General features: G+C 40.0%; 2 protein-coding genes across 2 annotated transcripts; both read right to left on the bottom strand.

Annotated features, from left to right (window-relative positions):
- Window positions 1–194: 194 nt before the first annotated feature.
- Window positions 195–17,813, bottom strand: LOC145496842 (TBC1 domain family member 19-like). Its single transcript, XM_081476599.1, has 23 exons — window positions 17,121–17,813; window positions 16,654–16,772; window positions 15,134–15,209; window positions 14,139–14,213; window positions 13,701–13,770; window positions 12,891–12,937; window positions 12,474–12,526; window positions 11,515–11,575; window positions 11,239–11,317; window positions 10,426–10,464; window positions 9,610–9,722; window positions 8,625–8,699; window positions 7,202–7,264; window positions 7,028–7,112; window positions 6,001–6,045; window positions 5,264–5,296; window positions 5,094–5,163; window positions 4,401–4,440; window positions 3,580–3,671; window positions 3,437–3,497; window positions 3,044–3,098; window positions 2,645–2,715; window positions 195–2,218 (listed from the first exon to the last, which is right to left on the bottom strand). The coding sequence occupies exons 1-23, from the start codon at window positions 17,241–17,243 to the stop codon at window positions 2,150–2,152; spliced, it is 1,614 nt and encodes a 537-aa protein (XP_081332725.1). The 5' UTR covers window positions 17,244–17,813; the 3' UTR covers window positions 195–2,149.
- A 2,530-nt stretch (window positions 17,814–20,343) lies between these two features.
- On the bottom strand, window positions 20,344–24,795 carry LOC145497491 (uncharacterized). The gene has a single exon (XM_081477295.1). It carries the CDS (start codon window positions 23,375–23,377, stop codon window positions 21,623–21,625), a length of 1,755 nt encoding a protein of 584 aa, XP_081333421.1. The 5' UTR covers window positions 23,378–24,795; the 3' UTR covers window positions 20,344–21,622.
- Window positions 24,796–25,819: the final 1,024 nt, after the last annotated feature.

Here is a 25,819-nt window from a genome sequence, read left to right as displayed (position 1 = left end):
TAGGAATCTCAATGAAAGGCAGAAAGAGATTCAATAATTACTTTACTGCCCTAATCCATTGCGACATCGACTCTACTGAACTTGAAGTAGCGTTTACTATAGACGATTTAAAAGTCAATTCCATTATAACTCTATTGCTTAGACAGATAAATGAGCATTTGCTTTCGGATTGGGTTAACAGTCATTGGGCGGTGGTCTGGGTTCTAGCCTTGCTGGGTGTCAGCTCTTCGTTCAAGAGTAAGAAACTTACTGCTGAATCCTGGAAATGCCTGATAAAATGCCAGGAAGTATATAACCTCCTGGTCCCGGTTGTTCAGAGGCTGGATAACGCTATCTACCGGAAAAATCGTTATCCAATGGATAAGTGTTGACAAAACAAACCACAGTATCCACTGGATAGTGATTTATCCGGTGGATAGCTTTATTGTCCGTTATCAATCTTTCGAACAACCCGGGCCAGGTGGGAGGAGCGGGGGTCTTGCTCTAACGAGCGGGAATCTGGATCGAGCGATCTGGGTTCGAGCCCTGGGTCCTGTTTCTCGAAAGCCTCGGAAACTTTTCGGGCCCGCAAAGCCATTTTTAGTTACGTAATCGTTATTAAAAGACAGAGAGGTGCATAGGCCTGAAACTTCTTGTACGGAATGGCACCTCAGTCTATATTAAGAAAGTGTAAATAAAATAGCTATGTAATCATAAGGTTTGAGATTTTGTTACGGCTCTCCGGGTGCGAAAGCTTTTCGGGACCTTCGAAAAACGGGCCCCTGGCCAGGGTCATTGCATTGTGTTCTTGGGCAAGACACCTCTCTCACAGTGCGTCTTTACACCCAGGTGTATTAACGGGTACCGGTGAAGTAACCCTGCGGTGAATCAGCATCCCATCCAGGGGAAGTAGAAATATTCCGAGTCGCCTCATGCTACAGGCACCGGGTACCATACGACGGTATGGGCCACAGGACCGACGCAGACTTCACCTCTTTCACTAGGTGGCCAAAGATTAACACATCCCTTTCAAGCTAAGAGGGGTGTGGCAATGCTATCCGGCGGTCGAAATCGGCGCAGGGCTTGAAAGATAGCACATTATTTCAGTTGCAGGTAAAGAAAGCTTAATGAGGACGACAAAAACTTCACAGAAGAAAGAACTCTGTCATTCTAGAATGTTGTTAATCTCTTTTTTTTTTTACATTTCATACAAACGACGAATAAATAACTATATATAACTTACTTCAAACCGTTATCACTGCAACTCACTCACAATTTCCAAAATAAACAATCTTGAAATTTTAAGAAATGCTAAATTTTTTGGCTCTCCATTCCCTTCTCTTCCTTTTAACCCGTTTTGGGTTTTGTCTTGTTTAGGCTTATTAGAGTCATAAGACAACCCGATGGTAAGTCCGCTAGATGCCCGGCATCGACCAACATTTTCTTACCTGCGATCAAGCGGCATTGCTTTTTTTATGGCGGCCTTCTGCTAAGTTACCCCGAAAAAATCGCGCAACGCCTGATTGCTGGTTAAATAGTTTTTATGAACCAGATTTTCTAAAAGTCTGCTTTTAAATATTTTCACCACCACTGCGATGGGTTACTAGTTTGGATTTCAAACTACAAGCTGTTCACATTTATCCCACTCGCTTAGGGCTTTAGTGCCTCTTGAGTCTAAAGTTGTTGTCAGTCGCAACAACGCAGGACGGTACTTTTGAAACGCGCCAAAGTTGTCCGTCTAAGGATTGGGAATTCAAACTAAGGAAAAGCTATTATTACTACAGTGTTCCTAGAAATGCACCAATCTACCTTCCTTTGTCACGAATATGAGAAAAATTGATAGCAAAATGTCAGTTTTCCTTTCATAGTCATACAGGCGATCTGAACTTATTGCAAAGGACACGGAAGGCTGTGGCGGCAGACAAATGGAAGCTGTGACGAACACCGCGCATTTTGGCGCGAACCACCTTGACGTACGATGCACATTTTGGCGAGAAACAGCTGAAGTTGAGGTGAAAGGGTTGCAGTTTGCTGGGAAACATGCCACATGTAGTTTGTAGTAGAACAGAAGCATTGAGGCGAGAAGATATCATTGCGCACAATCCATCGAACGGCTTTCCAGCTTTCTGATCCTCTGTGTTCTCAAGGAGACAGGTGAAGATTATGGCTACTACTTGAGGAAAAGCACGTATTGTAGTAATGCGACCGTGTTCAGAGTAGAGATATCTGCGAGCACCGTCTACAACAAGAAAACGCAACAACAATCATTACGATAATCAGGAATTTAAAAAAATTGCGCATATCGGATCAGGTGACCCAAACAGGTGTTAGAGGGTAGCAAACGTGCCTCGCGTTACTCGTCGCAAATCTTTGTCTTTATTATTCTCGACTAAGCTCATTCATAGCTCGTCTGTTACATGAACGGTTTTCTAAGGGCAAATAAAATTATTTAAGCCTTATAATTACTTCATAAATCGTCTGCTACCTGAACCCTTTACATGCGCGAATGAACTTTAATACAAGCCTAATAATTACTAGCAGTGATGAAATTAAAGAATGGCAATACCGAAAATCACGGAAAGATGGATTACCAAATTCTTATAACTAATATGAAAAGAAATACGTGCCACTCAGTAAGGAGAATTAAGTTTCGGAGCATACAGACCTGAGCTGCTTGTAGGTTTGTCACTTCCAATAAATTTGTACGGCGGTATGACAGGATCGCCATCGCAAGAACTGAAACGAAATAAATCATTCAGAGCTCACTCAGACACAACAACACCGTGAACTGGCGTGATAACGTTCAGTGCGCTCGCGAGTTCTCGTACATTATCTGATTGGCTAATTACAAAGAAATGAAGTATTTGCCGACCGTCGATACTTGTTCCATTGCTGTGGCAAGCAAACACTGCAATAGTTTTACAAACCATCGATAATACGAATGCTGTGGTTTGGAATGAGACAAATAACAACTTGGAGTGAATCAGCACTTGTTTCTCCACATCCCAAGAGTTTTTTGTTTTTAAATGCAAGAATAATCAGGACAAGAAAATGATCAACACACCTGCTAATAATTCCATCGAGTCATAAGCAAATATTCTGTCCCACAGGAGAAGAAGCTGTTGGAGAGGACCACAGATATATTAGTAACGGTAACTAAGGACTTCCACGTTTACAACATACGTGTGTTGTCACGGGCGTAACGCGCGTTACCACACTGAGTGTTTCTCGTGGTAGATTTTCCCGCCATTTAATTGAGAACCAATCACATCTATGTGCAGGCCAGGATAATATAAGCATGTTATATCACTGCTATCAGCATGTTACTTTTGGACAAAAAGAGGAGTAACATTGGATTTGAATTTACGTTTTCGAGAAGCTTTCCATAATTCACTACTGAACCTCCGACTTGTGCTATTTGTTACTCGGAAAATAATACGTTTCTATCATTCCTTACCTGTTCGGTGTCTAAATAGCCAGCGAATGCATAAATTATCCAGTTAAAGGCCAGACGAAGCCTGCAACAGGGTAAAACACATCAGTACAGTCAGTAATACAATCAGTAATTGTGAGTGTTTTAGAAATTTGAACGATACTCACGGGTGAGCTCCAACTTCCTTGAGATAATAAAACAAAGCAGGTTCATGTGTTTGAAGAAGATTTTCAAACAACACACACAGCGATAAGATTCCCTGCGGAACATAACGGGATCATGTAAACAATAGCCTCCATTTGACGCGAAAATATGCTCGGATATTTGTCCTTGGACATTATCTGTTCCGCAAAGCTCACAGTTTTCCTCGAACCACGCTCTCGGAAAACTGTGAGCTTTGAGGAACAGATAATGTCCAAGGACAAATATCCGAGCATATTTTCGCGCTAAATGGATGCTATTGTGTTTATTATCCTTCAAATATTGGGGAAAATTGGGAAATATCCTCGGACATTGCTCAGTTTTAGCTGGGGAATATTCGGTCATGTGACGCGTTTAGACCAATCGCGCAAGAGCAAAACTATTTGATGGATTATAAACGTTAACACCGAGCATGCAATTCTTTCAGGTATTATTTTTTTTTGGAGGGGGGGGGGGGGGAGGGGGAGGAGAGGGGGTTGCGACTTCGACGAACTCAAGACAAATTAGAAGGTCTGTGGACAGACCAGGATACAGGTAATAAGAAAAGCAGTTGAATATTCCCGGCTATCCCAAGTTGCACCCAACGGATGTTTTCCCGCCATATTGTGCCGCATCCGTGACACAGCTGCACTCCATTGCGACCGAAACTTCTGATTTGGGAAATCTGTTTTTCGCTTGTATACCGACAGGAAAAAATGTTTCTCACGAGTTAATATTTCACACTTCATTACCAGTACTACAAATACAATAAATGTTATTACCATAAAGTGCACGGTGAATAATTTACCTGAGGGTGCGAGGACATAGTGTGAAGACGAAAAAAATATCTGCAAGGACAAACAGAATAGAAGAAGTTAGACATCGTACATGTAACTAGAGTCGAAGGATTTTCGTGAAACGTCTCGCACACCGTGCAAAAGATGCAAGATTCGGTTGTCATGACTCGAAAGACATCTCACAGAAGGTGATGAAGATACGTAAAAGAGGCTATGAGGTTCGTATTCGATTTGTAATGATTCAGAAATTGTAAAGATTCATATGCCACGGGTAGTTTATAGTTGCGACGATGCTGTGAGGATTCGTAAAACAGTATGGCGTCATGTTAGAAGTGATGGGGTATTCAATGAAACTAGTCACGAAAAAACGATAAGATTTCGAGTCTAGATGATTCATATTGATCAGAGGTCACGAGGATCAGTCGCGGAGAGGTGTCGTGTAAGTGGCCGAGAGCCGTATACATGTATGGTAGGGGGGTACAATAATCGATAAGAGATCGTGTGAAGTGGAGAAGATTCGTATTAGAACTCGCAGTGCTTCGAATTAGAACTCGTAAAGCGTGAATTTGAGAACCTGAGGTCTTCCCATAATTTTGCCACAAGAAGAATTCCACCTTGTGAACAAAGTTATTTATCAAACTTGCTTGAAAAATTACATGTAAGCTCCGTTAAAAATGTAACAAACAATTTAAAATGAGACAAACCTGGTGTAAATTTGTCGGAAAAGAAAGTAAAGTTGGGGAGCTTTCGCACACACAAAACCCAGCGGGGATGCTGCAACGAAACAAGACGAACAGTGGTTTAAAAGTAATAAGTAACTAACACTTCATGTTATTCTTCCTTAGCAACACTGATCTATCTCACAGGAACTTACCATACATAGAAAATCCATGGAACGGTATGACACCTGAGATGGACAAAAGAAACATAAAGAAATAGAAGAGTCACTCAGAGTCCAACAAGAGTTTTCATCAACTCTCAAAGAGCATGGGTCAAACTGTAAACGATTCTGTCGGACAATTTGAGCAGGTTCAAATTCGATGACAGCGCACGAGAGTAACCGAGTTGCCGAGAGCACGCGAGGGTCGACGAAAGTCATTGAGAGCTAACCAGAGTCACCGAGAATCGCCCAGAGCGCACGAGTATCGACGAAAGCTGCCGAGAAACACTGGTTTTCTTTCTTTGTTAAAAGACTATAACCCAAATATGGGTTTTGACTTGAAGACGATAAAGGGAAACGAAGAGAGTGAAAAACACTGTAAATATAAGGGCCTTTGTTTTTAATTTCTGGACCCCCATGGTCTACAATGATGGGACAAAATTACCCGACTGTCACTCCTTGTCACTGTATACATTGTGGCGGAAAGGACTCCATTGACCATACTTTTAGCGACTGTGTTTTTGTAAAAAAATTTTCTTAAGAGGTTATCAGTTGATTCAATGTAGCAAACAGAACTCACGTCAATCCGTCCATGGAAGAGAAACTGTCCGGTGTTCCTTCTGAACCATTTGGAAAAAAATGTAACGAAGAAATTTAACTACACGCTACTTTTCATGAAATACTACATCTACACTAACAAATTGCATGTATTCCTAAGGAGATATGCCTACCATTTGGGGGATAAACAACGGCGTAGTCTTGAACACCAAGTTTGCCTGCAAAAAATATCAGTAGTTTTAAATGGAAAAAAAAATTCACGATTGCCAGTGTTTCCTCGCTCCGCCCTTATCGGGTGATGTAACAGCTCTCGTAAGGTCTCTCTTTGCGACAACTATTATCCAATCAAAAATCCGAAAGGCGTGACATTTGCAGCAACTCACTAGCAAAACCGCTGCCCAGAAACACTAAGCTTAGTGTATTCGCGGCCCGGGGGAGGGGTACTTCCGTAAATTTTGGATAGATGTGTGCCGCGAAGGGTCTTAAATCCTGACCCTATTTAAGGATGAAAGACATGAAAAATGGCACCCTATTTCAAGGCCCAAACTCCAAAAATGATACCCTATTGAAGGAAAAAACAAAAACTGAGAATAGCGTGGAAGGCTCAACTTTATTTCGTTTCTGTAACCTTGGACTTATACGAATAGTTCAGTTTTAACAGATCACTTGTTTTTCGTTTAGCTGGGCATTTACGCACTGCAATTCTAGCCGACACAATTTAGGTACCCTATTAAAGGAACACACCGAGAACACAAAGTCAACAGGGGCAAAAATGATACCCTATTTAAGGATAGAGAACCTCAAAAACCCTCCCCTATCCCGCGGCACATACCTGTATAGTCCATATATGGGAGTGCCTCCCCCCCCCCCCCCCGGATTAGCGGAAATAAGATTCTGACAAAAAACTACTTGCTATCCGCAATATATCCATCACATACGAAATGAAACACCTAAAGTTCGCGACGAAACACCGACGTTTTTCTTAAGATTAGTCGACAGATCTGTCAGTTTTGACGATTAACAAAAAACAGCGTCTTTGAAGTTTGGTAAGGCTTGACAAATTTTGATTTAAAATCACCGTCCGCACTTGAAACATGGAACTGATGAAAGGAACTTTTGCTAAACAAAACAAAAATCGCCTACTGCGGATGGACCCTAACTTAATTACTCGAGAACTGACTTGATCAATGAACTAATTACCTCGAATGTATGACTTCGGTGGTGTAGCACTTGACCGCTCAAAATGCTGCAAGATGGATGTATCTCTACTGAATACAAGCAGAGCCTGCGAAAAACAACATGTTTTGATGAATACAGTTAGTTATGACGCTATAAATTATGAATTAATATATATATATTAAAACAGATTCTTACTTGGCACAGGAGATCTTCAAAGACAAAATAGTCGTCATCGTTGGAAGACGTTAACTTGATGTCCTGTAATGAGAAAAAAATCTTCAGGTTCAACATTCAAAGGATCACTAAACCACAAGTTGAAAAAGCATTGCTTTTTCAGAGTATTTCTTCTCCCGCCTGAATGAGATGCTAGTCCATCGCAGGGTTACCTCCAAGTTTTAAATTCGCCGATACCCATTTATACATCTAGTTGGGGACAGTGGCATTTTAGCTTGATCACTTGAAGTCACTTAGAGTTACAATAGACTGAATCACAGCTGGACCGAAGCTGCGCGTGCGTGGTATTACGTGTGACCAAAAGGTGACGAAATAATTCACTCATAATATCGCAATTAAATCATTCCTCTCAGTCTAGTTCGCGGGTTATCCAGCATATTTACTTTTCAGAGTCCTTAATAGCTAGCTTGATAAGAAAGGGAACAGAGTTTTCTGAGCGTGGGATCATACAATCTGTCAGGTAAGCTGGAATCTGACCAAACGCGCAAACTACGAATGCAAATCAGTTCCAATTTAGGAGTGGTTTGATTTGTTAGAAAAAAAAAAGTATAGCGCAACACGAAAAAGTGGGAACACGAAAATCGCGCCACGCACCCAACGAGTTAGCACATGAAAGAAAGACAAAACAAGACATTCATTTTTCCTTAAACAGATGCTCCTGTTTTTTTGAAGTCAAAAAACCTGATCTTCTCTTCACAATTCCGAGAGCATGTTTTCCATAACGCCACATTTTACGAATACAAAAAGAGCATGATTAATAATAGTGATCGCAATGCTCTTTGCTATCGTCTCTGGCTTAGGCTTTCTCCCTGTAATCATCTTCTTGTCGTTCGTATTCGGCTTCTTCGTGGTCGTTTTCTTCACAGTGCTAACGGTCCTGGGGGGAGTAGTTATAGTATCTTTGGTGCCGTTCTTCACTGTTGGTTTCCCAATACTGATGTTTGGAGGCGTTTTCGTTTACATTGCTTACTGCTGTGTTGTGAAGATTCGACGAATCATCAAGCGATTTAAAGGAATGTTCAAATGCAAGCTTTCCTCAAGAATCAAAGGAAAACGAATCCGATTTGCTGGACACAGAGTAAAAACACAAGCAAAAGAACAGCCTAAATGCAATTCCACATTCCCCCAAGAGAGGAACTGTTCAACAGTTCTGCCGATTGTTTCTAAACAAAATTAACCAAGCAAAAAATAGAATATAAAAAATATCTAAAACATAAAATTAAACAAATAAACCCACCACCTTTTTTTAAAGCCCTGCTCTATTTCAAATGTAAATATCTCCCTCGTTTTATTTCAGATCTAACTTATCCCTATGTTCTAAAATACACAAAATCCAATTAACCGTTTGCTGGAAATAAAATGCATTAACTTTTATATTAAGTACCTTTGTAATGAGGCTGTCAACCAGCATGTCATACTCGACAACATATTGCTTCAGCTGCTGAAAATATAACAAGTCCTACAAAGACAAAAAATGGTTGACATCAAAATGTTGACAAACATTGCAATGGGGGAGAAATGTGGAATGACACCAATCACTCCACTTTTGCCGTTACAGAACAAGGGGCTTCACTTCCAATCTACAGCTTGAATGCTGGAGAAAGTCTTGGGCCAGACAGTCTCAAGGCTAGGGTCTTAAGTACGAGAAGTTCAAAGGTTCCTAACCATGAAATCCTGGGTACCCAGCACTTAATCTTCTATGAAAAAAGTATTTTTTTTCCAGTCACCTAAAGGGAAAGGTTAGTCGCCTGTGGCATCTGTGTGCTCCTAGAGCACAGCCCTGGACTCTGTGCCTCTACTCATCCTGTAGCACAAACCTGTACATGTACTCTAGAGTGGATACTGAGGCTGGGTAGGGCCAAGTGGTCCATACATCCAGAGCCTAGTCTGGTTTCCATTGGATTTACTGGTTACCTCCCCTTGCATGGGATGCTACCTGTAGTCTATCGCAGGGTTACCCTCTAGTATCATATTTGTCATTTATACACCTGGGTGGAGAGAGGCACCGTAAGAGTTAAGCATCTCGCCCAAAAACACAGCACAGTGACCCTGGCCAGGGCTCAAACTTGAACTGCTTGATCTGGAGTCTAGCACCCTAACTTGCATGCATGAATGGGTACTTGCTTGAGTGACACATGCAAAAACAAGACATTGACCCAGGGAATTAACAAAGTAAAAGTCACTGCACTGATTCAGGAAAATGATGTTAACTGGTATACATTTTACTGACTTGATGTGCCATGTAAATGTAGCAACTTGCAAAAAGCCTTAGCAAAACTCTTTTACCAGTCATCAAACTAAATTTTTTATCTTTTTGTTCAATACATGTATTTATTTATCAGTCAATCAGTGTGATTTCCATTGCTTACCATATCATCCACTTCAAGCCCCAAGATAAGTTTCCACATATCCCCTCTGAGTCCTGGAGGACAGCCATACTTTGCAAATTGCCTGGCAGCTGGTGTGCTTCCATGTTGAATAACTGTGGAAATCACACAATCAATGATAGGACTTTGTTTTAAGTTTTGGAAGAAGATACAAATGTACATAACTCAATGATGGTTGAAGCCCACCTATACCGACTCTCATACATTATACGGGAGTCTCCTGGGTAAGGAACAAATTTCCGGGATATAAATTAAACTAAAATTGAGAAGATAAAATTGGCAATCTCCCCCATTTCAATTTTTTAGGGTGGCTTCTCTGGAATGCATCATTCTGTGAGATACTTATCAATTTCTCTCCAGAGTTCATTACTTTGCTGTTTTTCAGCCTGGTGAGTATTGGTTAGAAGAAAGTCCCACTGCAAGATACTGGGTGTTACTAATCTGTAAAAAATGGCGAGGGAACCTATTATGGAGTTCTGTAACCTCTAGTCACTCTGAGTAAAGGAAACTATAAAATAAAATCAAAGAAATCTACACAGACTTCCCACTAGTAAGTTCATGAACAATAATTTCACATCAACAAAGCAAGTTCATTTCTTGAAGACCCTTATGTTCCCATAACTTTATTTAATGTACATGACGATGTAGAAACACACATTTGAAGCTAGGGTTTCGGTGCATTTTACAAGGCAAACCAGCTTATGTCCAGTCGTGCAATGAAAATAAAATTTAAAGAAAAAAAGCAATTTACTCAAGGTATATATTTACTGTGCCAACATTAACAAATATTTTGCCTACCTTTTTGTCCTATTTTGTTCCATTCAGTTGAAAATGTTTCTAGAGTGAATTAAAATTAATGTATTATATTACGTGAAATTTAAGACTGGCAACCTTCCTGTTATTTGAAACTGTTTTACTATGTTCTTCAAATGTACCAAACATGTATAACGTTTCACATCATCACCTCAACATTCTGTTGGTTGTGCAAAACATATCACCTGAATTCACCAAAATACAAAAGCAAGGAAACTGGACGATACGCAGGTCGGTAATCCTCCACTGGAAATAATATTGCGACTGGTACATTTACACATAATTCCTTGTGCAAGAAATTAAAACACTAGCAATACTCATAAATATGTACAGGAAGTTCTAAAACCTTCAAACCTTGCATGCACAGGGTTGTTAGTACAGGGACAAATACTGCAAAAACACCAAAAAAGGCCGTCCGAGTGCCTAATGGGTTGTGTTAGGTTCTTGAGGTATTGTGGTACAATCTACAGCCGTCCTCTTTTTTCCTACAGGGGATTCGGAAAGAGGACAAGGAGGAAGATATTGATGAAGGATCAGAAAAGACAGGAAGTAGTGTGAGAAGAGAAAAAGGCACAAGAAGAGGAGGAAGACTGAAGGAAGAAGTGGAAATGTGAGAAGGAGTAGGGCAAAGGGAGGAGGTGAAGGAGTCTAGGCAGTGGAGGGAGCAGTGGAGGAGGAGAAAAAGGAGTAAGAAGAGGATGAAAAAGAGGAGTGTACACTTAGGAAAGAGGAAGAAGAGAAAGGGAACTGACATGATTGAAAACAGGGCAGAGAAGGGAATGAAAATGATCAACTTACCAAAAGAGGTACTTTCAAGCAGGGCATCATCCACTCCACTGTGGGAATTTCCTGGATCCAGTTCTTTGTACGCAGCTTTCTAATAAATGCAATGGAATACATGTAGATGTAGCCAAAATAATGAATATTATTAAAAACAGATGCATGTAAAGCACTAGAGACAAGGAAAATTCTACATGTACATGTAGATGACTGTACGCGTATAATTACACATCAAATCTTTTACATATAAAGTGCATCAAGAGTTTCAAGTTCTTAGGTACAGCAATAACATACCATTTCTTGGAGGGATTTCACATACAACTGAACCTTGATTAAACCCCAGCCTTTGATAGAACTGTTGCAAAGGAAAAAAAAAAAAACTGAGGGCAACTGGTAATTGCACACTGTTCATAAATTATTACAGTTGAATCATCTTTATATGCTGTCCCCAGCATTTAAAGTTAAACATAATTAAAGGGACACAGTCAGCTGGCACACATGCACGTTAGATACCATTTCATAGCTGATTTGCATATCACAGAGACATGATCCATACTGTTTTTAACCAAATGTGATAAAAATAATATCATAGGATGAGCAAAAGCACACTCAAAAACAGGTTTTTCAGTAAATGATTGAAAATCAAGCAAAACACTGCAAAGATTGATGCAGGTTTCTGGATGTACTTTGATTTCAGGTTGAGGTGAACTTTTTTCAAAGTGAGAAAACTAGTGTCCAGGTCAGTGCAGTCTAAAAGCTGACTGTGTCCCTTTAATAAGTGATCAGTAAATAAGAGTGAGGTCTACATGTACAAGTATCTGACCATCAATATTACTTAATATTGATGGAGCGGTTCTCAATTGAGTGTCAAAAGTAATCAGGCAATTACTTTGGTTTTGGCTTTGTTTTGACTACGGTTTGAGATTGGGTGAGTCATCTAATTCGTAATTAATCGGTTTGGTTTTGGTTTTGCAACACTCAATTGAAAACTGCTCTAAAGGTAGGAATAATTTATTGTGATGAATGAAAATACCAACTCTTTAGAGGAATCTGGTTAATGGGTAATTTTCAACGAAAAATTTAGAAACTGACTTTTGAAAAGAGTTGTATGCTTGTGTCAATATAAAATCATGAATTAACCTGCCTCAAAGTTTTTGCCAAAACTCTTACAGGCTGGGAGCTGTATGTGCATTGTTGGGCTTACAAAGCTGTCATTTCTCACAACAGCATGGCAACATTTTGTAAAAATTTACCTTGGTGTCTTTCGAAGTGGAGTAAAACTTGGATTTTCTATGCTGATAAGGGCCTGGAAGACAGATACCAGTGAGAGTGAAAAATGTGCATCTAAGACTAATGTTCTCACCATGTTCAAGAAACTTGTTGTGTAAATTTTAAAGACAAAATATCGATATACCAGAAGTTATTAACTGTCAGTAATAATAATTACACCAGTATGTTAAATCTTACCTGTCAGACTCAAAGTGTAGCCTTAAAATATGTTTGGGGAAAATTTAATTTGTATTTGGATTGAAATTTTTAACTGAAAGTAATTTGATTTTTATTCCCAAGGTTTGGAGACGAAACAAAAATAAACTGGCTATAAAAATCTCAAACCCAATAAGAATTTAAACAACACTATTAGTAGTAACACAATGTAACATTTACTGTACCTCAAAGAAGTCTTTAGGAGCATAGACTGGCTTAATTTTCTCCATTTCTGAAATAAAAAAAATTGAGACCTTGAGATTAAATCAAAAGAACTAAATTTATTTGCACACTAAATGTGGGAGGCATCAGTTGGGTTAGTGGTTAATTTGCTGTGCCACGGAACCTGGTTGGGGTCCAGCTTTGCATTTGTTCTAATGCTCAAAGCCCTTTAACTACTTTCACAGAGCCTCTCTTCGCCAAGATGTACAAATGGTCTCAGGAAAATTTAATGATGAGGTGGGAGGGACTGGAGTAGCAGTTTGTTCCACAGGGTTTCTCCAGTCCTAGCCTGCGTAGCAAGCATTCCTGTACGAGACAAACGAAATCGGGCAGTGCAAAGGAGTTTTTCGCATTCAGGCCACGCAAAAAATGGGGCGAGAGCAATTCGGGCCACACAAAGAGTGAGGTGGGAATGCGAAAAACTCCCGAATGCGAAAAACTTGTTTGCACAGCCCGATTTTGTTAGGCACATACGGGAACACTTGCTATGCAGGCTAGGACTGGAGAAACCCTGTGGAACAAACTGCATGTAGCATACCATCACAAGTGAAGTCAAAATAGTCTTGGTGACACTGCATGCCACTGAAGCGAGAGATCCATAAATCCATGCAAGTGCCAGACAGAAGGGCGACTGGGTTAGCACTTGAACATGTAGACTTAAATACATAATTAAAAAGCTGAAACCATTAACTTGTTAAAAACAGTAATGATCGGTTTATGTATAAAATGATACACATTAAAAATTTTAAAACCTGTGTAAAGATCTAACTTACGCTTTTCATCCAGTTCACCACCCAAAGTTTCAAACTTTGATGATATATTAGCTTGGTCAGTTGATGATCTCTGTAAAAAAGGGGACAACAATGAAAAATTATCTTGGGCTTTTTTCTCTTTGATATGATCAACCTTCATGTTTCTACCATGCCATAGAAATATGGAGAGAAAAAGTTACTACTTAATTCAATACTGATGTCATATTTAGTTCAGAGAAATGTTTTGTTGATATATTTTTAGTTATAAAAAGGCTCTGTATTGAAAGTATGAAAGAGGTCAAAGAGCTATGAACATACATGTGCATTCTGCCATGACTTCTGTTTAGATTATTATCCCAGTTATTTCTCCCACATAAGAAAAAAATAATAATTACTTAATGTTCTTTTTTGCAATGTAAAATAAAAAAAGGTGTGAATTTAAGTAAATAATATGTTTACCTTCCTTGCTAATGGTAGTGATAACTCTGTACACATGCTGTTAATGCTCTTCACAATTCTCTTCTCCCAGTTCATCTACAAATTTACAATGATATTATTATAATAACTTATACCATAACTGAGCCACATTATCCAAAACTCAGTTATTTCAAAGTCACCAGTCTCTTGCACTTAAATCAGTTTTCCTTGGATATCCTTTCTATGTCATTTTCCTTTGGCTAACTCAAACTCCAGCTGTCTTTCGCTTTTTTTTTCCTCTTGAGAGTCCAAGATAGCAGCACACTACTGTACAAGTCCTTGTCAAAGAATGTTACGCCAAACCTTTGCTACAATAATTATTAGCTTTTATAATATTAGCATAACAAGTTTGGCGTGCTTACAATTGCCAGGGATTTAGAGTCATGTAAAGGCAGTATTATTTATTTAAACAAAAGTAATAGGAAAAAACTATTTTGATGGTGGCCATGCAGCTACCTTCAGTATGCATACCAGTCAAGTGGCCCATCAGGCCAGAACTTATCCCAGTTTCTTTTTGTTGTACGTCATTGAGTTATGATGCACTTGGAAAGTTTGGAGAGTACTAAAGTACCTACAGTTGCTTCCGGCTGCGTATTGAGCATCTCTTATGCTTTTTCCGTAATCTCCAAATTTCCGATTGTACGCATCCTAATTTGGTCCTCATCATCATCAGCCTTCTAACACCTCAGGGGGGGTGTGTGAGGCCGCACGCCAACTCTTTTCACCTGGCACGGTCTTTCGCCACATTTTCAATTTACTTCCATAAGGTAAAACTACATTGTAAGTATCCCTATTTGGTGTTGCATGCTAAAGCATGACAACTTCTGGATCATGCTGAAATACAGTGACTTTTTTGTACATGTACATGGAATGACATGTATATATGAATATAGTTTCAAAAGACTACTTCTATAAGGTCTAGCTGTAAATTCACACAAGTCAGATGGAAATATGGTGAGCACACCACTTCTAAATACCTGCGCTTTGCGAATGAATGCTAATGGTTCCTTTACTTGTTGTTGTGGATTGTCCGACAATGAAGACATTGGCAAACTGGTAAAAAAGTGTTCAAAACTCAGCATTAGAAATCCTCTCCTAGCCTGCCAATGCAGACGTATTTCCGGCTGTTGCTTGTCTCCACCGAAAATAACGTCTGCGAACCCGAGCCAGGAAACGATTTCTGTGACGTAATGACTTTTGTTTCTCTTTGGCCAATCAGATTCCATGATAGAATGAAACTCGAGTGCTCCTCACAGCGAATACCTCACATAGTAGTTCTGGGGCTATTTGAGCTAAACATTGATTGGCTTAAAATTCCTACGTCACAGAAATCGTTTCCTGGCTCGGGTTCACAGACGTTATTTTCGGTGAAGACAAGCAACAGCCGGAAATACGTCTGCGCTCACAGGCTACCCTCTCCTGGCTTATTATCAAACCCTAATACATATGCAACAAGAGTTGTGATTTGAGAGTGTGGGAGGATTAGCTAGCTCCCATGATTAGGGACAAGATTCAGTGTGAAATATTGTTGGCTGACCTATCCCATCTGTCTGCCTTTGAAGTGTTCCTGAGTTTCTCAGGGTTGTAACAAAGTTTTGAAGTAACCAGCTTTGTTGAAGTAGCCAGCCGTGCTGAAGTTAAGCCAGCTTTGTTGAAGTATCAGTGATTTCCTAAAGGTGTTCAGATGAATAGTCAACAACAGATCTCGAAGATGGTGTTTTCCATTGGTAGCTGGCTACTTTTGACAACCCTGGTTTCTTGAGCCTGTCAAAATTTTATTTATATTGGGTTACTAACCAAGCGTGAGGTCAAAATGGCTGGATATTGGCAAAGATTAATGTGTTTATGGGCCAAGACGGAGATGAGGTTTATAAACAGGCAAGAAACAAATGAGGCCAATATTCGGCCATCTTGACTGAACAAGCTTGGTCAATAAAGGATTTATTATGTTGGTTTCAGGGAAATTTTTCTTGTGGGACGTAGTGCGTAATCCAAAGTAGGCAAGATGATGCCATATCTTGCCCACTTGTCTAGCCAATCACAGAGCAAGGTTTATCTTGCCACTCACGGAGGTAGCCTTATACCGTCAACTCTCGTCTTGCGGACACCCCACCATTACACACACTCACTATTACAGAATTATGGACACTCATGGTACCAAAATGACAATTTTATTGTTTTGACTCTCAATAAAGCAGACATCACGCACTTCTCATATAATATAATTATATAAAATTACAGTCTGCTGTTCATCATTCGTCAAAATACACTTCAAAAGATTTTTGGATTGTTTATTTTCACATCAGTTCTCTTTTTGTTTGCAGAATAGTCCTTGCTTCTTTGCTTGAGCTTACATTATTTATTGCATGTTAGTTTCAGAGAACTTTTTATCTCACACCCCGCTATTATGGAGTCTTGCTATTATGAACACTTACATGTAATGACGTTCCCTAGCGTGTGCGCCATAACAAGAGTTGACTTTAATGAGAAGTCTTACCTCTTAAGTTGAGTGTAAACAGCATTCTGTAGTTTGATCTCCCAGCCTGAGTCCCTTAGATAGTTTTCAACACTCTTCTTCATGTCTGTGACATGAATATGAGGTTTTGCAACTTCTTTCTGAACGGATAAAAGAACTATACTTATTAGTAACAGTAGTAGTCAGTGTAAAATGCAGACTGCAGACTGGGGATAAACTGAAGACTGAAGGCAAAATGCAGACTGCAGACCAGGGGTAAAATGCAGACGGCAGACTGCAGACTGCAGACTGTTCAAAAAGTGCTGATAAAATTAGGCTTAACTTTCACCCCTAAACAGAGGTATAAACAACAACTTGTATTTTTTAATTTTGTTAGTGGTAATAGAGACCACTAGCTTTGAATTCTTTCTTCTCTGACTAGTACAGCTGCTCGGAGATTGATGTCTACTAATAATATATTTTTTTTCGTATAATCTGTGAAGTTTCACCTGTAAATCTGCCTTCATTTCCAGGAATAGCGAGCTGTTCTGCAGCTTTTCGACGATCTTGTACACGACTGCATCTTTATCATCCTCTCGTATCATTTTCTGAGTTGATGCTTGAGGTTCCATGGGTCAAAAAACACAGTTGCCATTAGCTCTCCCCGAGAATCAGGAGCAGTCCGCCATTTTATGTTACTGTAGACAGCATGATGTACCTTATACAACGACGCTTCTGAAAATAGGGAAATACTGAGCCCGCGCTCAAACGGGCTGGACCTTTTGAAGTCTTTGAAGAGGGTGGCAAAGGGCCGTTTTTGCGTGACGCGTGATCGCCCCAAAATTGGCGGCGTGATGCGTGATTGAGACCAAATTAGCCGCGTGATGCGGGACGGGACATCATAACGTAATGCGTGATTTGCTATTTTACAAGCATGTGATGCGTGATTTACCAACAAGATTTCGTGACAAGTGAGCGTTCTTTGAACTAGAAGGATAGCATTCATTCAAAGTAAATAGTAAATAGAATCTTAAAGGAGATCATCAAATCGTGGCAGACGTGACACCATTTTCTGGTACCGGTCTTTTTCGTCCTTTTCTTGACCTCTAATGTCTTTGGTCTTCGTGAGTCTCATGGACCTCATGGTACTATAGGTCCAAACAATTGTGATACAAATTATAGGAAGAAGTAATTGAAGACTTTGAGAATGATCCTGCGCCAGGCTTTTAGAGAAGGAACATGCTTTCTCCAAATACTTGCATGGTATGAAATAATTTGTGCATATCTGTGCACATAATGTAGAGCAAAGCGGCCTGATGTCAGGTGATTGGTCGATATAATGTGTGCCGCGTGAAGGCTGGTTTTGATTACTTACCGACACAAGCAGAAGCAGAGGCAACACACGCACACCTAGGAAGGTGCCGTTGAGAGGCTCCCTTTGCCCGGAAATTTTCCCAACAAATGGCTCTAATTACCAGCATCTTACTGTGCCCGCGTTATGTCTCCAGAAAACCAGCTTGAAGTGTGGAATCAGAATCAGGGATTTTTGACGAGTCACAGATCAGATGCACCTTTAAACATCCTGGCTATATGCTTCGTGTACATACATACAGCTTATTCAAGACGCCAAAGGAAAATATTTAGCCTTACAAAAGAAATCGATCTTGAAAAAGACGTTTAGAGATCAACCTTACATAAAAACGAACTCCCTAAATAAATAGGTAAATTGTTATCAGTTGAATTGTAAACTAAGTTGCTTAAGACTAGACAGTGCCAAATTCGTTGTTCTGAGTTAGAGTAGTTTGATTAAGGTTGATCTTTTCAAAAAATGAATTATAATACTGTCAAATATTTTTCCTTGCAGTTATAACAACTTTTGGTACGCTCCAATCGTGCCGGTGGTAGGAGAAACACAGGAGTAATAAAGTTTGAGCTTAAAAATAGAGTGAAACAGTGTGGGATTTCTCTTGTTTTGACGAACAAAGTCGAACCTTCCCATCCCGTTCACGAATTAAGGCAGTTTCCATGGATACATCAAATTAAGGAAACCTCGCTCCCAGGGTCTTCTCCACTCTTCAAAATGGCGGTGGGTCCGCTATTTCGAAAGCACGCATGCAGACTCTAGCTTTGAATACCTAAGGAGGGAGAAGTAAATGTATTATCTCGCGACAGAAAAGAGAGACCTGTCTTTTACAAATACAATACAACGAGTTTTCGCCTTAAAATCCACAGGCATCTCAAGCGTATGGTGTGAGGGAATCGAAGCTTTAACAGTCTATTAGCGGTAGAAATAGCTGAGGTGTTTTTTCAAAATAGGACGATTTTCCTCTTTCTGGTCGTTTTATTTGTCCTTAGTTGTGTCGCTGGATGTTGGAGCCGTATTTGCAAAATTTGTACATCGATCACATTGAGACCCGCTATAGATCTACAAGGACTAGGTTTACGCTACTGGATTTATGACGAATCCGGAGCGTTTTAGTACCGCATTAAATTGATTTTGCCGTTTACACACAAGTGGACGAGTCCGAAATAAAAACTCCCCGCCTAGGTCGTGTCTCCGGGAATTTGAATCCGGAATTTAAATTGGAAAGTTTGAATCCGAAAACAATCTGGATAGTTTCGCCGATGTAAACGATTTTCTTTCGATCCGGATACTTTTCCGCCTGTGATCTTTTGAGATTGCGGTAGAACCAAAATGGCGGACCTTGTAATTGTATTCATGATCGTCATTACTAGTAGTGACATTGATGGCAATGGTCACGTGGCGGTCGCTGGTTGCCTCGGGGTGTTACTAAACAGAGTAACACAGTAACGAATAACGAGTAACGGAGTAACGGGAAAACGAGCTCGAGTAACGAGAAAAATCTAAAGGGTAAAAAATTACAAAACCCGTAAAATCGATTGAAACAGATAGTTCATTGCAAGAAAAATGGAAAACAAGTAAGCAAGCTTTATTGAGTGTGATTTTGATAATTTCATCTGTCTTTGTAGATCTATATGTAGTTCTTATTAACCGAGCGGGAGGTCTGCCTATGCCCAGACCGAGGTCGCGCGGTACAGACCAAACGCAGTGAGGACTGTACCAGCGACCGACGTCAAGATTCTCCCATACAGACCGACCTAGCTCGGTTAATAAGATGTTTATTAGATGGCCAAACAAGAAATCAAAGGAACAAAAACAAAAATAATTTTATTTGTGTCCCTGCTGCGCCGGCTGAAGCATTTAGCTGGCTTTCTTGTGTCACTGGTCTCCAGTCCAAACGGGTGCAAAAATAACTGATCAAAGTCCAGCTTTGTACAAACTTTGTCAATGAATGAAGAAAAAATTTTTCATACAGGCTCAATGAAAAAGCTTGTGGTAAAAATAAGAGTTTGTATGGGGTCTTCTGCCCCGCCCCTATTGTTAGGCGAATGAATAGACCTAACTTGGGGGGTTGTGAAATGGCATGGTGTCCATACTCTACCCGTCAGGAATTGGGAATCCCGTATGAAAGAGCCATATAAATAAACCTTATCAAGGTTTGTGACGCCATCTTGTTTCAATCAATCAATCAATCAATCAATCAATCAATCAATCAATCAATCAATCAGTCAGTCAGTCAGTCAGTCAATCAATCAATTAATTAAACAATCAAACAATTAAACAATCAATCAATCAATCAATTAATCAATCAATCTTTATTTATAGAGGGTAAAACACCCAATAGTTATACAACTTATAAACTTGTGGCCCTCTAATATATACAATAATTAAGAATCTATTAAAAACCTGTTGGTAAATAAAAGTCGAGAATACATGCAAGATTAGCTAAAAGGTAAATTCATATTACATTATAATATTAAAAATTAAAACTGTACAAGTTAAAAAAAAACTGTAAAATGAGGAATGTCTTTAATGCTAGACGCATAAAAATCAATCAAGCCCTTTTAAACACTGTGTACACTTTCCCTTTTTTTTTTTTCCGGCCCTATCCCCCACTCGGGGGCAGGGAACTAAGCAACACTTTCCCTTTTCTTTAAAAAATTGGGAACGGAGTTCCAAAGTCTTGCTGCTCTCACGCGAAATGATCGCCCTTCCTTGGATTCCAGCTTCTGTACCCGTCTCAGAAATCGGTGGGTTGAAGGTAGTGTGATCATATATAGCTGACTTAAGACAGAAAAAGAAGTAAATAAGAATGGCAAACAAGAAAGTTATTCAAAGCAAATCTTCTCTTAATTAATTTCGATGTGCACAGATGCGTTCGAAAGTGACATAGGACAAGAAAAGAACTGGAATTGGACCGGACTGCGGACTTTTAGACCGGAACAAATCGAACAAATGCCTTAAGTTCGGTATACAGGAACGAAATTCTATTTCATGTTTATGGGTTAGTTTATCAGTTTAAATTTGATCAGAAATAAATGTGCACGAGCTTGTTCTAGATCAGAGCAAATTCAGTACAACTTACAAAAACGCTGCAAAAATACATGTTAATTACATATTGATGTAATCGATGAAGCTAACAATGTTCAAATTTTGTTGTTAATATAGCGGAAAATGCGCTTACGTAGCAACACCAACATGTAGCTAGTTCACCGGCATGCCACTTAAACTGAGAAGAAGAAATATTTTAATTAAACATAACACGGTTAATACAAAATCCCCAACTTGCGGGAGGCAGACCAGTTGGCCATTTACAAACGTGACAGAGGAGTTGAACTAGGGTGTACCGAGAAACATGTCCAGCTTAGTGGTCAGAGCAGGACTTGAACCCTCATCCTCCGGATTTCAAGTCCGGCGCCCTAACCACTCGGCCGTGCTGCCTCCTCAGTTAAACGTTAATGAGGATTTTTTTCCATCTAAATACTTCTTACAAAATACAGCCAAGTAGATTTTGAAGTGTCTTTAATTAATTACAGTTTACCATCTGCGTAACTACGATTTCCATGTCATAGGGTCACTAGACTAAGAAAAAAAAAACTTTGCTATAATTGGGTAAGATTAAAGGCTGAAACCTAAATATTTTAAAAGTTACAAAATATTACAATACCATACTACATCATTTTCCTCAGCTGGCTGTGGTCCTTGTGAAGGATCCACTTTCTTATCGACTTGATACGTAGCCTTGCTGCATGCAATTCCTTTCCACTGTCCTCTTAGTTTTCTGTGAGCACCACCAAAGTCGAACACCAGCTCGTAAGGGATCTCCATCTCGGCTTCGTACACCATCCCTGTGGCAACGTAAGTGGAATGTGCGGGAACTGACAGCGGGAAGTCAACCGACTTGGTGGTACCAGTACTTGTAGACTCTTCAAAAGTATGGCTGTGCGAGAAACTAAAAGAAAGCTCGAAGTTAACCTCGCCAAATCCGGAGAAGCCCGCCTTAAAACTCGAGTTGATGCCATAGCTGAAGCCGATAGTATGTGAAGTAGAATGGGTTTTTCCTTCAGTCATGGAGAAGCTAAACGTCATGGCTTGCTCTACATCATTGTTGTTCACCAGGTTTTTTTTAGATACTACTTTTGGCGTCCGCGACAGGATTTCGGCCTCGTCCAGGATGAAATTCATAGCGACCAGATTAATTTCTCCATATATGTTGTTGAAATACGAGTCCAAATTTGCTTGATCACGTTTTGCATCGTCATGGCGTCCAACGATGGTGTGTGTAGTGAGCAGTGCCGCGTTCCGGCCAAGTTCTAACAAATTAGTCGCTAACGTTTGGGATATTTCTCCTCTGTTGACGATGTCTTGGTACTTCGCTTGAAATTTTCTTTTGCAACTGACAGCATACGCTTTGTACTGGTTGCGCTTAGTAAGCCACCAAGACTTTTTACTAATGGTTTTGTTTGTTACGTACGAAGCGACATCCTTAATCATCGACCTAATATCTTCGCATGACCTGTCCGATAATAAACCCTTGCATTTCTCTCTAAAGGAGTGGAAGTGGTTCTTCGCTTCAATCTTGTCGGCGTCTGCCTCTTCACGATCGCCGAGGTTTTTCCTAGAGCAGCTCCAGGCTGCCTTTTCAGCGTACTCTTTTAATTCCTCTGCGACATCGAGAGGAAGTATTTCGAGTGGCTCGACATCACTAAATGTCACATTATCTTCACGATCTATTTGCGGTCTCCGCAGCAGAATTTCAGCCACAGTGATTTCTCCATGTATCTTGTCGAAATGTAAATCCAACTTTTCTTTCTGGCGTTTTGCTTCTTCCTGGTGACCAAAGATTGTATTAGCAGCACACCAAGCAGCGCCCCAGCCCATATCTCTTACGTTTGCCGCCAAAGTTTCCGATATCTCTTTTTCCTTGACGACATTTTGGTAATGCTGTTCCAGTAACCTTTTGTTGATACTAGCGTCGTGCTTGTAACCTTTTCGACTTCCACGCCGCCAGCGGGTCTCGCTTTTCTTGGTGTTTGCCGCATGCCAACCGGCATACTCAAGCATCTTCTCGATTTGTAGGCTAGATTTGTCTGATAACCAGCCCTTGCATTTCTCATTGAAAGAGGCAATGTGACTGCGCGCTTCACTCAAGTCGGCATCTGCTTCTGTTATCTGTTTCCCTCGGCGTATTTTCGCGCAGTGTAAGCTGTGCTTTTCAGCGTACATTTTCAGTTCGTCTGCTACATCGGTTGGGAATATTTCCAGTGCGACATTAACGCTTGGGGTAGACATCATTAGGATTGGAAATACCTCAAGTTGACTTAGTGTTGACGCTTGCTTGTATGGAAGTAGCGTGAAGTTTGCGGCTTGGTTAAGTATTAACAATGAGCTTTTCAGTTTCATGTTCCGTTTCTATGCATTCTTAACATCCAATCCAGCTAACCACTTTTGTTACATCGAAACACTTCAAACATAGCCTGAAGCCACTTTAGTATAAAGTTGTTAGTTCCTGTTTATGTGAACCTTTGTAAAGGCGGAAAAACCTACAAAAGGCAAGCTCTTTCTTCTTCATTGTGTGGTATGTTATGCTCTAATTTGTATTATGTAGCTGTCTACAGCCACCCGGTCTCCTCGACAAAAATCGGAGAGAGGGCGTCGGAGAGTTACCCGAGAGCCGTGATTGATAATCGTTTTCAAAGCCGAGGGAGTTTTGGCTGCATGCAACGATCACGTGCAGAAAGTAATTTTCTATGTTGTCTCCGCGCGCCATGCAAATGACACTGAAATGGTTTTAATGCGTGAATAATTTAGGCAAGAAGCACGATCCTCTAGCCCCAACTTGCAGAGCCCCTCCCCGACTTTTCTTAAGGAGAGCGGGCTATATCCATGTTGTGATTTGGTGTAGTGTACTTTGCGAATGGACTGATTTAGTCAACTTCGCTGAAAATGGTAGAAGTTTCTAAGGAATTGAGTACGGATAGTGTTTCTGCGGGAAAAGAATCAAAACACTTGTTTGCTTAACAATGCAGAACTTGCACGAAAACGAAGGAAACACCGAAATGGACTCCTGATTTTCAGGTTCTGGAACGTTTTGGGTTTGCCTGGAGGACTTAATGATCAATAACACTTTTTCTTAGAAGAGTTTTTTAATTAAAACCTTAAACGAAACATGACTGAGAATCATTACGAATAATTTACTTACCTGTTCCACCTACGGTGAAATAAAAAAAGGACGTCAGTTCTTTGTGCGTCTGTCCTGTTACTGATCATGAATTTCGTCATAACATTGTCAAAGTAGCTGTGGATCCGTAGACTACTTTGTCAATGTTATGACGAAATTTGTTGTCAATGACAGGGCAGACGCATTTGTTTTTTACAATAACAAATTGTCAATTTGTCCACTCTCGCTCGTTGATTTTTCGCATAATATTAGGGACTTTAAGATACGCTATGGCGAGGTGCTACTACGGCTACTTTGGCCGTGAGGGACTCGGTTGACAACGGTGTTTTACCCGTCAAACTCAAATGATTAAGATTTTGCCGTACGGCAACGGTGTGTGCAATCTCTACGTGTCTTTACAAAAATGACTACTTTCAAGGAAACCAGAGATTATCCTACTTTCATACGAAATAGGCTTGATTAATGACAATGATTTCCTTTTCCTGTATCCGTCTTACATCTCCCAGAACTCAGATTTGCCTTTTAGAACTTGATAGAACCGCCTGCGATTCCAATCACAAAACAAAATACAAACACTGATATAAAAAAGCTCCATTTCAACACGGACAGGTTGTTCGTACAATGATTACGTGATAAGCCCGAAAACACAAAACTTTCGATTATAATAAAATACATTTTGAATAGTAAACAACTATTGCTCAGCTTAGTACATACGAAGTTTTCTTACCTACGGTTGTATGCATATTGACAATGATATTTAGCCAATGAGCGCGCGAGAATTTCTGCAGTTATAGTAAAATGAATGTTCGCTGTTGCATAATCCTGTTTACATAATTTATAATATAGATAGGTTCCTGCACGCGCATAATTGGTCAAAAACCCATGTTTTGTCAGAGTATAAAACATAGAAAAAGCGTGTTTTATTGTTTTTGGCCACATTACCTCTATATCATAAAGCCAATGAAGAAGCCGAAGCCGTTTATTACAATGTGATAAAACAATCCGGACATTCGAGAACACTCGAGAAATGTAGAAAACACTCGCCTACGGCTCGTGTTTTCTACACTTCCCTCGTGTTCTCCAATGTCCATCGTGTTTTATCACAGTGTAATACACGGTTTAGGCTTCTTTATTTGTTAAATACTTTTAGTACACCTTTTAATAACTACGCGCGCTGTGATCGGTAAATTTAGGGGCCGTATTCTAATGTACGGCTAGCTAAAATTTGAAGCCGTGCCCGGACTCATAAAACCCACATACTGTAGAGAACAGTAGAGAAACACAGTGAAATAGAGTGCCAACAAACATCCCCAGAGTTGGCAATAGAACCCGGCCACGACAACGGAAATTCATAACATTTTAAAGTAAAATCTACAATTACTGTCGTATGCAACGATCACTCGCAGAGAGCAATTTCCTCTGTTGTCTCCGCGTTTAATGATACTGAAGTGGTTTGAATGCGTGGATTATGTATGCAAGAAACACATTCGTCTAGCCCTAACACACAGACGCCACTCTGTTCCTGAGGAGAGCGAGCTATATCCATGCTTTGGCTTGGTGTGGTGTACGTTATAAATGGACTGATAGAGTGAAATTCACTGAAGATGATAGAATTGAGTACGGATAGTGACTTCGCGGAAAAAAAAACAAAACACTTGTTTGCT

This window comes from Orbicella franksi, chromosome 9 (assembly GCF_964199315.1).
Source record: "Orbicella franksi chromosome 9, jaOrbFran1.1, whole genome shotgun sequence".
Lineage (NCBI taxonomy): Eukaryota > Metazoa > Cnidaria > Anthozoa > Scleractinia > Merulinidae > Orbicella > Orbicella franksi.
Note: the sequence above shows the minus strand (reverse complement) of the source record. Positions and strands in the feature narration are given on the sequence as shown.

Coding starts and splice junctions, on each gene's coding strand:
- LOC145496842 (XM_081476599.1), bottom strand. CDS start 17,243: ATGGAACCTCAAGCATCAACTCAGAAAATGATACGAGAGGATGATAAA. Junction 11,318..11,514: donor TGAAATCCCTCCAAGAAATG/GTATGTTATTGC, acceptor TGCATTTATTAG/AAAGCTGCGTACAAAGAACT. Junction 7,265..8,624: donor TTGACAGCCTCATTACAAAG/GTACTTAATATA, acceptor TTCTCATTACAG/GACATCAAGTTAACGTCTTC.
- LOC145497491 (XM_081477295.1), bottom strand. CDS start 23,377: ATGAAACTGAAAAGCTCATTGTTAATACTTAACCAAGCCGCAAACTTC.